The sequence below is a fragment of the Pristiophorus japonicus genome, chromosome 5 (assembly GCF_044704955.1).
Source record: "Pristiophorus japonicus isolate sPriJap1 chromosome 5, sPriJap1.hap1, whole genome shotgun sequence".
NCBI classification, from domain to species: Eukaryota; Metazoa; Chordata; class Chondrichthyes; family Pristiophoridae; genus Pristiophorus; species Pristiophorus japonicus.
Genome location: NC_091981.1, coordinates 181,046,334 through 181,062,591, shown reverse-complemented (window position 1 = coordinate 181,062,591; position 16,258 = coordinate 181,046,334). Strand labels below are relative to the sequence as shown.

General features: G+C 45.5%; 1 protein-coding gene across 7 annotated transcripts in view; it reads left to right on the top strand.

Annotated features, from left to right (window-relative positions):
- The window catches only part of mocos (molybdenum cofactor sulfurase), a 464,568-nt gene that overhangs the window by 228,946 nt on the left and 219,364 nt on the right, over positions 1 to 16,258 (top strand). For all 7 annotated transcript variants that reach the window (XR_011593368.1, XM_070881150.1, XM_070881149.1 and 4 more), the window contains one exon: positions 5,233 to 5,349. Coding sequence is in view for 6 of the 7 variants with exons in the window: in XM_070881150.1 (XP_070737251.1) it covers positions 5,233 to 5,349 (117 nt within the window). In the remaining variant the exon portion in view is untranslated. The remainder of the gene's footprint in view (positions 1 to 5,232; positions 5,350 to 16,258) is intronic.

The window sequence follows — 16,258 nt, the reverse complement described above, 5'->3', positions numbered from 1 at the left end:
TCAGGCTAACCGGTCTATAATTCCCTGTTTTCTCTCTCCCTCCTTTTTTAAAAAGTGGGGTTACATTAGCTACCCTCCAATCCATAAGAACTGATCCAGAGTCCATGGAATGTTGGAAAATGACCACCAATGCATCTACTATTTCTAGGGCCTTAAGTTCTCTGGGATGCAGACTATCAGGCCATGGGGATTTATCGGCCTTCAATCCCATCAATTTCTCGAACACCATTTCCTGACTAATAAGGATTTCCCTCAGTTCCTCCTTCTCGCTAGACCCTCGGTCCCCTAGTATTTTCGGGAGGTTATTCGTGTCATCCTTAGTGAAGACAGAACCAAAGTATTTGTTCAATTAGTCTGCCATTTCCTTGTTCCCCATTATGAATTCACCTGATAACAGTGTAGGCTGACTCATGGGTTTGGACACAAATAGATTTTCCGTCCTGAAATAACTATTTTGTGAATGGCAACACTTCTCAGTGAAATGCTTCATAGTAGGACGTGGACAGTGGACGAGTAATATCGAGGCCTGGACTGATAATCCAGGAAACCCTATAGAAGATGAACAGCACCAATGCAAAGCACCAATATAATGGAAGCCCATGCCACCAACACTTTTATTGTAAAGCACACCAAAAACCGGCTCAAGCAACGCTACCATTTTCTGGAGCACATTCAGCTCTCTAACCTTAACTCACTCTCCCGGACCCTTTTCAAAACCTCTTGAGTACTGTGTGCTCACTGATAAATTCCTAGAACTTTTTAAAGATGCTGATATTCTGTAAGCACATTGGGATTGATTCCCTGACAACAATATTTATTAAGGGCACCAGACGAAGCTTTAACTCCTCACTTTAACTCCTCCTCAAGGAATTATCTTTACCACTTCCAAGTCTATGCCTTGGAGTTAATGTTGCCTAAATTTGACTTGCTCAACCATCTTACATCGACCAATTTGGATTAATTGAGCATTACACCAACAACCTTCCATTCGGATGCACACAAGCTACTGAGTGAATGAGTGAACCCATTCTTGGCAAATCATTAAAGAAAAAGCCAGGCCATAGTCATGAGCTAATTATTAACCTCATAATCATAATTGGGAGTAATTAAAGCAAATTGTTTAGTAGATAGGGTTAGTTAATTCGTGAAATTATTTTATTATTAAACTCTTTATATAGCTGACAAGTTAACAGTATTAGGTAGTCAGTCTAGTGGAGCTGATTATCTCGTCATCCTCTAGAATCATGGTGATAGCCTCCTGAGACATCAGTGTTCTTAACCTCTATCCGCAGAGGTGATATTCGTTCCCACTTGAGTTCTATGCTCCTGGGTACCTTATACACGGGTAGCTGTATTTGCACTAGCTGACTTCAATCTCATTTCCCTCAATCTTCAGGAAACTTGTGTATCTAGGCTGGAGTATTGTGTCCAATTCTGGGCACCACACTTTAGGAAGGATGTCAAGGCTTTAGAGAGGGTGCAGAGAAGATTTATTAGAATATTACCAGGGATAAAGGACTTTAGTTCAGACTGGAAAAGCTGGACTAGTTCTCCTTAGCAGGTTAAGGGGAGGTATAATAGACATTTCAAAATTATGAATGGATTTTGAGTAAATAGGAGAAATTGTTTCCACTGGTAGGTGGATTGGTAACCAGAGGACACAGATTTAAGATAATTGGCAAAAGAAGCAGAGGGGTGATGATGAGAAATTATTTTACTTTGCAAGTTGCTATGATCTAGAATGAACTGACTGAAAGAGTAATCGAAGCAGAATCAATAGTGACTGTCAAAAGGGGATTGGATATATATTTAAAAAGGACATGTTTTTATTTTATTTATTTAATTTCTAAATCAGCAGAAAATAGGCCTCTTGCTGTTAATTTTTAAATACAATGTCCTGGATCTTTTACTACTGGCTGGCCGTTCTTCTGGCATAAAATCAGATAGCTGGTGTTCCAAAATGGGCAGAAGTTCCATTCTACCTGAACTCCACCTACTTTGCATTCTGATGTATTTTCTGAGGGGCAAGGCCAACAGAGTGGATGCACCCACCTCAAACATGAGGGCGCTTCATTCAAATATTTATTTGGGAGTATATCCATCCTACAATTTATTACTCACCATTCTAGCACATAAGATATCAGATCTAAATCATTTTTATATAAAATTAATGCCCAGGGTTACCCAGGCCATGGAAAGAACACTGTAATGTAAAATTAAGTGTATTTCTAGCCATTTCTTGACTGTTTTTCATTTTATGTTGTTTTCCTTGGTGGTACTTAGGTTCACTTGAATCTTTGTGCCAATTGTTATACATTATTTATACTTTAGCCCCACACCAAGCACCAAAAAAGGGATGAGAGATGCTCAGCGCCCACCCATAAATACCTGCAAACTGGCATCTTCAGACAGAAGTGAACAAGTCTCACTTTGGTCGACGATTTGTACATGTAGAGGCTCCCATTTGGAAAGGACACTGGAATCATAGAGTCACAGAATCATAGAATGGTTACAGCACGGAAGTAGGCCATTCGGCCCATCGAGTCCGTGCCGACTCTCAGCTAGTCCCACTCCCCTGCCCTTTCTGTGTACCCCTGAAATTCTTTTTCCTTCAGCTACTTATCCACCTCCCTTTTGAAAGATAAAATTCAGTCTGCCTCCACTATCCTTTCAGGCAGTACATTCCAGATCTTAACCACTCACTACATAAACGTTTTTCTTATGTTGCCTTTGGTTCTTTTGCCAATCACCTTAAATCTGTGCCCTCTGGCTCTCGATACTTCTGCCAGTGGGAACAGTTTCTCTCTATCTACTCTGTCCAGACCCCTCATGATTTTGAACACCTCTATCAAATCTCCTCTCAATCTTCTCTGCTCCAAGGAAAACAACCCCAGCTTCTCCAGTCTATCCACATAACTGAAGTCCCTCATTCCTGGAATCATTCTAGTAAATCTTTTCTGCATCCTCTCCAAGGCCTTCACATCCTTCCCAAATTGCGGTGCCCAGAATTAGACACAGTACTCCAGTTGGGGCCAAGCCAGTATTTTATACAGGTTCATCATAATTTCCACACTTTTTTACTCTATATCTCTGTTTATGAAGCCCAATATCCCATAAGCTTTTTTAATTGTTTTTTGAACCTGCCCTGCCACCTTCAAAGATTTATGCACACATAGCCCAGGTCTCTCTGTTTGTGCACTCCCTTTAGGATTGTACCATTTAATTTATATGTCCTCTCCTTATTCTTTCAACCAAAATGCATCACACCACATTTCTCTGTGTTAACTTTCATTTACCACGTGTCCTCCCATTTCACCAGCCTGTCTACATCTTCTTGATGTGTCTCACTCTCCTCCTCACTGTTCACTATACTTCCAAGTTTTGTGTCATCTGTAAATTTTGAAATTGTGCCTTGTACACCCAAGTCCAAGTCATTAATATATATTAAGAAAAGCAGTGGTCCAAGAACCGACCCCTGGGGAACACCACTGTATACCTTCCTCCAGTTCGAAAAACAACCGTTCACCACTACTCTGTTTCCTGTCACTTAGCCAATTTCGTATCCATGCCGCTACCGTCCTTTTTATTTCATGGGCTTCAATTTTATTGGCAAACCTATTATATGGCACTTTGCCGAACGCCTTTTGGAATCCATGTACACCATGTCAACCGCATTACCCTTATCAACCCTCTCCATTACCTCATCAAAAAACTCGATCAAGTTGGTTAAACACGATTTGCCTTTAACAAATCAGTGCTGACTTTCCTTAATTAATCCACCCTTATCCAAATGACTGTTAATTCTGTCCCTGATTACTGTTTCTAAAAGCTTCCCCACTACTGAGGTTAAACTGACTGGCCTATAGTTGCTGGGTTTACCTTTTTTGAACAATGGCGTCACATTTGCAATTCTCCAGTCCTCTGGTACCATTCCCGTATCTATGGAGGATTGGAATATTATGGCCAGTACCTCCGTGATTTCCACTCTCAATTCCCTCAGCATCCTAGAATGCATCCCATCCGTTCCTGGTTCTTTATCTACAGCCAGCCTTTCTAATACCTCTTCCTTATCAATTTTTATCCTATTGAGTGTCTCCACTACCTCTTCCTTCACTATATCTATGGCAGCATCCTCTTCCTTGGTGAAGACAGATGCAAAGTACTCATTTAGTACCTCTGCCATACTCTCTGCCTCCATGCTTAGGTCTCCACCCCATCTCTGACTACCCATTTATTATTTATATGCCTATAAAAGACTTTTATGTTGGCTGTCATTCTATTCTCATACCCTCTCTTTACCCCTCTTATTTTCTTTTTCTTTTATAGCACACCCAATGGCATCAGTAATATATGGAAATACTTGACTAATTATGATTTTGTATGTTACCTCAGAAGCATCCAATTATTTGATGTCTTGCTTTTAATAGTGGAAGTTTATGAAAGAAGTATGATAGGGTAATCAACAGCAGTGTACCCATTAAGATGGCATCAAGAAATCTATAGACCTTGGCACAGTATCTGACAATAACCATGGGGAACTGTCTTCACATCAGAGAGCCAGATGCAGAGCTGCGCCACCTGCTGCAGGGACATGTGCAGCTACCATGCAGTATAGAGCTGGCACATGCAGTGATAGTAATAGCGATGTTCGGAAACTTGGCTCCACCAACGTTCAGGCATTTTGCAAATCTGACCTATGTCGATAGTGCTGTGGAGTGGCGCAGAGGACTGACCTCATTTCAGCAGCTATCAAATATGGTTGCATGCTGGGCTGCTTTAATACTTTCCTGCAGACTCATATCTGTCTTTTTGGGTCCCTTTTCCCTTCATCTTTTCTTGTCCCTTAGCTTCCTGCTCCTCCAGTGTCAGCAAACAGGTGTTTGAAGCTCTCCAAACCCTCACCATTTTTCTGTTCTCCCTATTGTGACACTTCTCTTCCAGCCCCGCACCTCCCACCCACCACCCTTCTCTCTAAATTGTACTAACGTGGAATTTCCCTCTTCCGCCACTAGTGGACTCCCTACATCTGTTCTAATTTGCACCTGAAGTTATGCTAATAAGCTGAGCTCAGAAAATTGTGCACCCCACTCCCATTTGAGTTTGTCTGCAACCCGCCAATAGCCATTGGGATCTAAATTATACTAAAAGTGAAAAATGCAGGCCAATAACACTGAAGCAAATTCATTTGATAATGTGATTTTGTGAAAACACCACAATTCTTTACTGCTACAGGTGGACAAACTGGCAAATTTATACAACATCCATCTTCGCACTGGCTGCTTTTGTAACACCGGAGGCTGTCAGCGACACCTAGGAATCAGTGATGAAGATGTCAAAAAGAACTTGGAGGTAGTGTTGACTGCATACTTCAGCACAGAATATTGTACATTATCCCCTTATGTTTTGGTGTTCATTATGAAAGAGATTTATCATTGTGATACAGGAGGGAAGTATTTGCTCCTTTTCATCTCAACACAGCAGAATGCATTCATAATTAATCCTCCTGCAGGAGGTCTACTGTGCAGCCAAACCAGCTTGCTTTATCTTCAGGCAAGACTGAGTTAATGTTGCATACCGTGTGCCTGTTTGATTTTGACTTCAGAAAAGCCTTCAAAGAAAACTAAACTGAAAGGTATTTACAATCTGGGTGAGAAATAGGGAATTTTTAAATAATTCTAATTTAGATCATTCAAATGTGAGCATCTTAAGTTAGTACTTTCCTGGCCTTTTGCTTATATACAGCAGCATGCAAGAGTCGTTGGGAATTGTATTTTCCCTGGTAAAGTATAGCACCTGGGCCTGGATTTTCAGCATGTTGCCGCCACTGTTTGCGACCCAGAGGGGCGGTCGTGGCGGCGGAAATCACTTCCGCGTGGGTGGCCAGCTTCCAGCGCACCGCTGGGACATTTGGTGCTGGGTTTGCGAGGGCACGGGGCAGCACTGCCTGGGAGAGGCTAGCCGGTGTGCAATGTCCCTGGTTGTGACACCATTTCAAAATTTGGTTTGTGCACGATCAGTAGTATGCCGTAGTGGGACCGCCTGTGAAAGCTGGCAGTCTGAGCTGTGCCAGCCGCAGTGTGGAAAGGAATGTCTACCTGAGGTAAGTGTGATTGTTTTTCATTTTTGCGATTTATGTTGATGTGGCGTCAGTATGGTAGTGGGAATATTTTTGTTTTATTAGCCGATTATTGTTTTCCCCAGGGAAGCCTCTTTTAGGGTGCTCCGAGGCCGGTTGTTTAGCTCGGGATTTTCAGTTGCTCAGCCGGCCTAGTGCCCTGAAAGAGGTGTGGAATGCTTCCCTTAGCTCTCCGCTCCACACTCAGTGCCCAACTGATAAGTTTTGCAGGTGCAGACACAAACCATTTCCCGCGCAAAATTTATCGCTCCACCTCGATTAACGCCGCAATAGAGGCGCGACCGAATTTCCACCCCCTGGACTTTGGTTTAAGAATTTTCAATATGTTGGCTAATTTGCCAATACTGTTCACGACACTGCTGTTTCTATGGTTCCAATGGGTAGCCACTCATGCTTTACAATAATTGTATTTTTCAGATTTATTTTTTCATTGTTCTGATGAATGTGATTTTTCTCAACAAACTAACACACAAGATAAACAAGATGTATATAAGACTACCGGGGAGAAATTGGCCTGGTTTGCGCCTCCCATTAGCACCTGTGGGGGATGGTAATGGGGCGCTCGGGTTACCAACTGTGTGTCGATGACTCCTCCTTCACCATGTCGATGGCAGCATCCTCTTCCTTGGTGAAGACAGATGCAAAATACTCATTTAGTACCTCTGCTATATTCTCTGCCTCCATGCATAGGTCTCCTTCTTGGCCCCTACTTGGCCCCACCCCTCCTTTTACTACCCGTTTACTATTTATATGCCTATGGAAGACTTTTGAATTACTTTTTATGTTGGCTGCCATTCTATTCTCTCACCCTCTCTTTTCCCTTATTTTATATTTTATTTCTCCTCTGAACTTTCTATATTCATCCTGATTCTCAGATGTGTTCTTGAACTGACATCTGTCTTACTTGTTCTTTTTCTGCTTCATCTTGCTCTCCATCTCATCCAGGGAGCTCTGTCTTTAGTTGCCCAGAACCAGATCCAGCAATGCCTCCTTCCTTGTTGGGCCGGAAACATACCGATAAAGAAAGTTCTCCTGAACACTCTTCAGAAATTCTTCCCCCTTTCTGTCCTTTACACTATTATTATCCCAGTCTATATTAGGATAGTTGACTTCCCCCATTATCACTACCCTATAGATCTTGCATCTCTCTGTAATTTTTCTGCAAATTTGCTCCTCCATATTTATCCCACTATTTAGTGGCCTATAGAATACACCTAGTAGTGTAATGGCACCTCTATTAATTCTTAAGTCTAGCCATACAGATTCTGTCCTTGACCCCTCCAGGATATCCTCTCTCTCCAACACTGTAACATTTTCCTTAACCAATACTGTCACACCACCTCCTATCTTTGCTTCCCTATCTTTCTTGAGCACCCTGGTGGAGAAATTTAACTTTTTAAATTTGAAAATTTAGAGCCAGGCGCAAAGGATTCTGAAGTTCTTCTAAATTGGGCTTTAGCACCCCAGGAAGGAAGGGCTAATGACCTCAGTGGGGGGCTACAGGGGCGCTACCACCAGATCGCTATCGAATTTCAGGTGACTTGCATTCAGCAAACAACCTTCAATCCTTCACACTGGCTCATTCCAGCTCTTAAAGGGGAGGTTGTATCACTGTGCAGCTGCTTATTTTCATCATTCCTGGAGCTGAAGTCGACCTGAGAGCAAGTGAAACACCTCATGGCTATGGCTGCTCCTAATCCAAATCCAAGAGAGGGAGCTCGTCGGTTCACTTACGTCGCATTGGAGGCATTGGCGGTGGCATTGGAGCAGAGGGAAGCGCTGTTCCCAGCCAGTAGAAGGAGGCCATTGCCCCAGATCTTCAGGGCAATGTCGAGGGAAGTGGCACAGGAGGTCTCAGCCAGTTGTGTCGTGGAACTCAGCCTGACACAGTGCTGTACAAAATTTAATTACCTCAGTCGGGTGGTCAAGGTGAGTACATGCTTCAATAGATCCTACATACCAGCATCTGAAACTCTGTCTGTGAACACTGTGCAAACCACCACTTCCTCCCTCGTCACCCACTAAACATCTGCACCTACTCGAACTCACATCCTCATCTCATGCCTTTCCTAGATTCACAGCTATTCAGCGATGGCATGCATACCTCTCAGACACATAGCAGGACTCTGACTCACACACATACCTTTCATTTGCAGGCCAAGATGGCACAAGATAGGAGGGAGCAGCAGCGGACAGGCGGTTGTGAACCTTGGCTGCAGCAGCTCTGGAGGAGTGAGTGCTGCAACTCATTGGGCAGCAGGTGGTGGGCGCCATGGCCGTCAGCAACATCGACATCATTGGGAGCAACAACGGTATCTTCATCACCTCTCTTTTTCTCATCCCAATTTCCCCTCATACCAGAAGGCTTGATCACTCTCCAGCTCCCGCCCCACTGCCCTCACCTCAACACAAGTCATGTGCCGTTATGCTTTCAGATAATCAGCCAGTAGATGACCAGCCTATCCCTGAACACTGCATCCCCCCCCTCATCCCGCCGCCCAGTGAGAATGATGAAGGAAAAGAGGAGGAGAACCCAAGCACCGCGTCACTGCATCTCTCACCCACAGGCATCACCTTAGAGGCTGACACTACACGATCTTTAGAGGCAAGTTTAGTAGAAGGGTCTGCACTGGGTGATGCACTGGGGACGAGCGGACTGCAGCACAGCCAAGTGGAAAAGGTAGCTCGGGGGCCAGCTCCCCAGAGGGAGAGTTTACACACGAGTTCTGCTGCACAGTACTCAGATGTAGACCTCGATGGGAGGTGTTCACAACAAGGGTGATGGCCATGCACTCCGAGATGATAGGTGCAATGGCAAGGGTGCCCAAGTACCATGCCATACAATGGTAAGGCGCGTGGAGGAATCCATGTCCAACATTGCACAGAGCTCTACGCACACCATGGAACCCAGACTGCAGACAATGGTGGACTCCGAGAGAGACCGTTTGGACCCAGACCTCATGACACGTGTCATGGGCGATGTGGCAGCTTACATTAGAGCACAGGTGGAAGCAATGCAACATCATAGTGCTGTAATGCAGGGAATGATTGCTGGCATCAAAGCTCAGACTGCTCTCATGCAGTCTTCACTGGATGCCACACAATCTCTGACTGCTGCCATCGTTGCTGGGCCCACCACAGTCGACCAAGGAGCTCACGGTGTCGCAGCAGGCCACCGATCTGTGCTCCAGCAGATTGGTAGGGATGCTGAGGTGCTGCCCTGGGGGAGTGGCAGTGGGTCAGTGGAGCAGGAGCCCGCTGTCCTCTCTCAGGATGACAGCATTCCGGATCCCACCACTGCCACTCCACCATTGCACTTGTCGCTGCCTGTCATCCAACCAGCCCAGACTGTCACCGCCCAGCCTGAGGTGGTGCAGTCTACAGCCGGGCCTTCCAGGCCCAGAGCTGGTCGAGGGCATCCTGCACGGCCATCTGTAGTCACTGGCCCTGACGCTCAGCAGTCTCCCACCAGCCGTACTGCAGCCACTGGGGAGACACTACATAGGAGCAGTAGAATAGGTAAAGGCAGTGTCAAGAGGGGATATAAGATTTTTCACAATGGTGAATAGTAAATTGAATTCTTGTTTATATATGTGGTTCATGTTTTTGGATAAAAAATTAATTGGAATGTTGCATACTTGGTGGTGTCTCTCACTTCAGTTTTTGGGCTGTGGTATGAAATGAGAAATTGATGTTATGATGGGGACGTGCAGAGCAACCGGGAAGTGGCCTGGAATTCATTGGAACCGAAGTTTAATGAGGCAGTCAGGGACCGCCCTTGCAGAAGGCTGATTGAGTGCCTGCCTCCTCTGTCGCTGCTGTTGCAGTTCCTTGTCCTCCTCCTCATCCTCCTCTTCCTCGTCCTCCTCCTGCTCATCCTTATCCTCCTTTTCCTCCCCGTCCTCGATATCCTCCTCCTTCTCCTGAGGCGGTGGAGCTATGCCAGGTGGCAATGGCTGAAAGAATCGAAGAGCAAGTTATTATTTAAATGGAGAAAAATTGCAAAGTGCTGCAACATAGCGAGACCTGGGGGTCTTGGTGCATGAAACACAAAAGGTTAGTATGCAGGTACAGCAAGTGATCAGGAAGGCCAATGGAATCTTGGCCTTTATTGTAAAGGGGATGGAGTATAAAAGCAAGGAAGTTTTGCTCCACTTATACAGGGTATTGGTGAGGCCACAGCTGGAATACTGCATGCAGTTTTGGTTTCCATATTTAAGAAAGGATACACTTGCTTTGGAGGCAGTTCAGAGAAGGTTCACTAAGTTGATTCCAGAGATGAGGGGGTTGACTTATGAGGAAAGGTTGAGTAGGTTGGACCTCTACTCATTGGAATTCAGAAGAATGAGAGGTGATTTTATGCGATGGAGGAGGATTTCCTGGAGTGTATTAGGGATGGTTTTCTCGACCAATATGTCGAGGAACCAACTAGAGGGCTGGCCATCCTGATGTGTAATGAGAAAGGACTAATTAACAATCTTGTTATGCGAGGCCCCTTGGGGAAGAGTGACCATAATATGGTAGAATTCTTTATTAAGATGGAGAGTGACACAGTTAATTCAGAGACTAGGGTCCTGAACTTGGGGAAAGGTAACTTCGATGGTATGAGACGTGAATTGGCTAGAATAGACTGGCGAGTGATACTTAAAGGGTTGACGGTGGATAGGCAATGGCAAACATTTAAAGATCACATGGATGAACTTCAACAATTGTACATCCCTGTGTGGAGTAAAAATAAAACGGGGAAGGTGGCTCAACCGTGGCTAACAAGAGAAATTAAGGATAGTGTTAAATCCAAGGAAGAGGCATATAAATTGGCCAGAAAAAGCAGCAAACCTGAGGACTGGGAGAATTTTGTAATACAGCAGAGGAGGACAAAGGGTTTAATTAGAATGGGAAAATAGAGTATGAGAGGAAGCTTGCTGGGAACATAAAAACTGACTGCAAAAGCTTCTATAGATATGTGAAGAGAAAAAGATTAGTGAAAACAAACATAGGTCCCTTGCAGTCAGATTCAGGTGAATTTATAATGGGGAACAAAGAAATGGCTTTTGTTCTGTTTTCACGAAGGAAGACACAAATAACCTTCCAGAAATACTAGGGGACTGAGGGTCCAGTGAGAAGGAGGAACTGAAGAATATCCTTTTAAAGCGGGAAATTGTGTTAGGGAAATTGATGGGATTGAAGCCCGATAAATCCCCGGGGCCTGATAGTCTGCATCTCAGAGTACTTAAGGAAGTGGCCATAGAAATAGTGGATGCATTGGTGATCATTTTCCAACAGTCTATCGACTCTGGATCAGTTCCTATGGACTGGAGGGTAGCTAATGTAACACCACTGTTTAAAAAAGGAGGGAGAGAGAAAACGGGGAATTATAGACCGGTTAGCCTGGCATCAGTTGTGGGGAAAATGTTGGAATCAATTATTAAAGATGAAATAGCAGCGCATTTGGAAAGCAGGTCCAAGTCAGCATGGATTTATGAAAGAGAAATCACGCTTGACAAATCTTCTAGAATTTTTTGAGGATGTAACTAGTAGAGTGGACAAGGGAGAACCAGTGGCTGTGGTGTATTTGGACTTTCAAAAAGCTTTTGATAAGGTCCCACACAAGAGATTGGTGTGCAAAATCAAAGCACATGATATTGGGGGTAATGTACTAACGTGGATAGAGAACAGGTTGCCAGACAGGACGCAGAGAGTCGGGATAAATGGGTCCTTTTCAGAATGGCAGGCAGTGACTAGTGGGGTGCCGCAGGACTCGGTGCTGGGACCCCAGCTATTTACAATATACATTAATGATTTAGATGAAGGCATTGAGTGTAATATCTCCAAGTTTGCAGATGACACTAAACTGGGTGGCGGTGTGAGCTGTGTGGAGGACGCTAAGAGGCTGCAGGGTGACTTGGACAGGTTAGGTGAGTGGGCAAATGCATGGCAGATGCAGTATAATGTGGATAAATGTGAGGTTTTCCACTTTGGGGGCAAAAACACGAAGGCAGAATATTATCTGAATGGCGGCAGATTAGGAAAAAGGGAGGTGCAACGAGACCTGGGTGTCATGGTTCATCAGTCATTGAAAGTTGACATGCAGGTACAGCAGGCGGTGAAGAAGGCAAATGGTATGTTGGCCTTCATAGCTAGGGGATTTGAGTATAGGAGCAGGGAGGTCTTACTGCAGTTGTACAGGGCCTTAGTGAGTCCTCACCTGGAATATTATGTTCAGTTTTGGTCTCCTAATCTGAGGAAGGACATTCTTGCTATTGAGGGAGTTCAGCGAAGGTTCACCAGACTGATTCCCAGGATGGCAGGACTGACATATGAGGAGAGACTGGATCAACTGGGCCTTTATACACTGGAGTTTAGAAGGATGAGAGGGGATCTCATAGAAACATATAAGATTCTGACGGGACTGGACAGGTTAGATGCAGGAAGAATGTTCCCGATGATGGGGAAGTCCAGAACCAGGGGGCACAGTCTTAGGATAAGGGGCAGGCCATTTAGGACTGAGATGAAGAGAAACTTCTTCACTCAGAGAGTTGTTAACCTGTGGAATTCCCTACTGCAGAGAGTTGTTGATGCCAGTTCATTGGATATATTCAAGAGGGAGTTAGATATGATCCTTACGGCTAAAGGGATCAAGGGGTATGGAGAGAAAACAGGAAAGGGGTGTTGAGGTGAATGATCAGCCATGATCTTATTGCATGGTGGTGCAGGCTCAAGGGGCCGAATGGCCTACTCCTGTACCTATTTTCTATGTTCCGATGTTTCTATTAAAACGTATGTTATGAAGATGCTTGACAAGGTGGATGCAGAGAGGATGTTTCCACTGATAGGGGAGACTAGAACTACGGGGCATAATCTTAGAATAAAGGACTGCCCATTTAAAACTGCGATGAGAAATTTCTTCTCTCAGAGGGTTGTAAATCTGTTGACTTCGCTGCCTCAGAGAGCTGTGGAAGCTGAGTCATTGAATAAATTTAAGACAGAGATAAGCAGTTTCTTAACCGATAAGGGAATAAGGGGTTATGGGGAGCAGGCAGGGAAGTGGACCTGAGTTCATGATTGGATCAGCCATGATCGTCTTAAATGGCGGAGCAGACTCGAGGGGGCGTATGGCCTACTCCTGCTCCTATTTCTTATGTTCTTATGTCCTTAATGGCTGAGCCCTCATGATGGCCAGGCTGTGCAGCATGCAGCAGACAACGACAAAAGGGACACCCGCTCAGCTGAGTACTGGAGGACTCCTCCCGAGCGAAACCGTTGCTTGAGAACTCCGGTGGTCTGCTCAGTGATGTTCCTGGTGACACCATGGCTCTCATGATATGAGAGCTGGGCAGGAGTGTTAGGGTTGCGGAGGGGAGTCATTAGCCAGGTGGAGAGCGAATAACCCTTGTCTCCGAGCAGCCATCCTCGAGCTTCGTGTGGTGGCTGGAAGAGAGCTGGCACACCAGTCTGGCGCAGGATGAATGCATCGTGGCTGCAGCCAGGATAGCGGGCATTGATGGTGAGGATTCGGCATGTGTGGTCCCACACCAGCTGCATATTAAGTGAGTGGAAGCCTTGACGGTTATGGAATACCTCAGGATTGTGATGCGGTGCCCGAAAAGCGACTTGGGTGCAGTCAATGGCGCCCTGCTCCATGGGGAAGCCCGCAATCCTGACAAAGCCACATGCACGCTCGTGCTGCTTCTGTTTGCTGATGGGAAAGGAAATGTACTCCCTTCTCCTTCTGTAGAGAGCATCTGTGACCTCACAGATGCAACAATGGATGGCAGACTGGGAGATGTTGGCGATGTCTCCTGTTGCACACTGGAACTGGTGTAGAAATTGAGTGTGATTGTTACCTTCGCTGCCACTGAAAGAGCCGTCCTCACCCTGGTCTGAGGCTTGATGTCTGGTTGCAGGAGGAGGCAGAGCTCTGTGACCATGTCCTTACTGAAGCACAGCCTTCAAACACACTGTTCCTCAGTGAAACTGATGTAGGAGAACTGCTGCCGGAATACCCTGGGAGGGAAAGGCTTTTTCTTGAGAGCCCTCGCTCTGGCCACATTTTGCTGTCTTTCTCTGTGCCTCAGTTGCCTCCTACAGTGACGCTGGAGTGCGAGGTCCAGTGCCAGCACAGCCCCTGTGAAACGATAGAAATGTTGGACTTTCAAATCTGTCATCAATGAAAATTATGAGCCAGTATATTCCTTCAACTTCAAATCGGTCAAAACACCTGTCTGCCGATGTGAAACTAAGAAGGAACCATTATTGGCTAACCAAAGGTAAACCGGATAGCGCTCCTCCAGCTGAGATCCAACTGAAATCCGACTGATGAAGCTGTTGTTCTCAGCGGCAGGCGTGAAACCAGGGGACAGGGGCCAATTTTTGTTCCGGGGCGCTACGCACGGTAATGATGTCAGCATTGCCGGGCGCAGCAGAGCGGGGCACTACGTGTTACCGCCGCCACAAAACCGCGCCAAATTTTGCGGGAGGCGCTGTTCTCGTCACGCCTGATCGCAAACTCATTTGTGCCCTTGGGGGGGGGGCGGCCCTAACTGCAGGCGCAAAGTAGCCCAATTTCTCCCCCACTCTATATAGGAATATTTCATATTCAATCCTGCCCTTTTTTGAGCCAGGTCTCCGTTAGTGCCACAATATCAAATTCCCATGTGGATATTTGCGCCTGCAGCTCACCAACCTTGGTTACTATGCTTTGTGTGTTCACATACATACACTGTAAACCTATCTTTGACCATTCTGTGTTCTCTCTTAGTCTGATCCAACCTAATACCTTACTATTTCTTGCTTTAGTGCTATCCGTCTCTCCCAATCCCGTTCCTGCCCTGGATGCACTATCTTCAGGCATCAACAACAGCAGCTGCAGGAGGCGTTGTCACCTCGGCTGGCCACTTGAACGCTAATTAAAGGCAGTAATGGTCAGGTTGGGAAAAGTTCAATTATGTCCCCAGTGTGGTGTATTTTGCTTTTTGAGACTCCACGATTGCTCAGCCCTAAACTCTGTGCTTGGAGCTGCTATGGACGTAACACAGGTGCCGCGGCCCAACACAAACAGCAGGAAAACTCAGTCACTCCAGCATTGGCCCTTCCCTTTAAGAGAGGGAAGGAGCCTGTGCAGACGACAGGGCTACACGGAACACTGTGCAGCGCTCTGCCGCAACCGCCCCTCTCACTCCCTTTAGCGCTCTAAGGGAAGTGATAGCGCTTGATTTAACGCTCCACTTCCCTCTTGGAGCACTAAAGCGGAAGTTCCCGTTGGCTGCAAATCTTTTTTACCTGCCGATTCTTTAGCTCCTGCAAAAGTTATTGCCCCAAACGGGGCGCTATGCAATTTCTAGCTATAACCTGACACAAACAATGCTAATCATCTATCTTGTCTGTTGATCAATATTATGTATTAGATCATATACCAAGATTAGGCCTGCCTACTGCCATTACTAGCCATGTATTTAAATCACCCTTCTTCCCAACCTTGCATTATAGTTGAACCTGATCTGGGACATTATCCTGCTTCCAAGCATCTGACATTGTCCATCTGAATCAAACACCAGGGGATGTATAAGAGTGCCATTAATGAACTTGGCCAGTTTTGAATCATCCTTCTTTCGATATCCTCCCCACACTGTGGGAGTATTTTCGAGCTTGTTGGGTTCTAGAGAAACTAAGCACATACATGACATTGCAAATAGTTTCATGTAGTCTCATATTTCTGGATCGTATAAAGTCCCAGGACCTTGGAAAGCAGCTTTATTGCTCTTCTCTGTAAATTTGTTACACCATCACAGAGGGATTGTGCAGGAAAATTTGCCAAATGTTCATGCAGCCAGTTTTGGTCACTTCATCTGCCCCATTTGCACACAAAATGGGGTAGTAGCAGTCAAGAAATCTAGTGCCATTTAGTCCCACTCACGTTATACAAGTTTTTGTGGTAGTGGTCCCCATTGGCTGCAAATCTTTTTTGCCTGCCGATTCTTTAGCTCCTGCAAAAGTTATTGCCCCAAACGGGCAGGGAGTTCCTATGTAAGGCAGGTAGAAGCTTCATTTTGTTATGTAAGAGGACAGAGAAGGGCCGTGTACTATTTTCCAGGCCGCAGGTGTGCGGAGCACTGAGTCTTCATC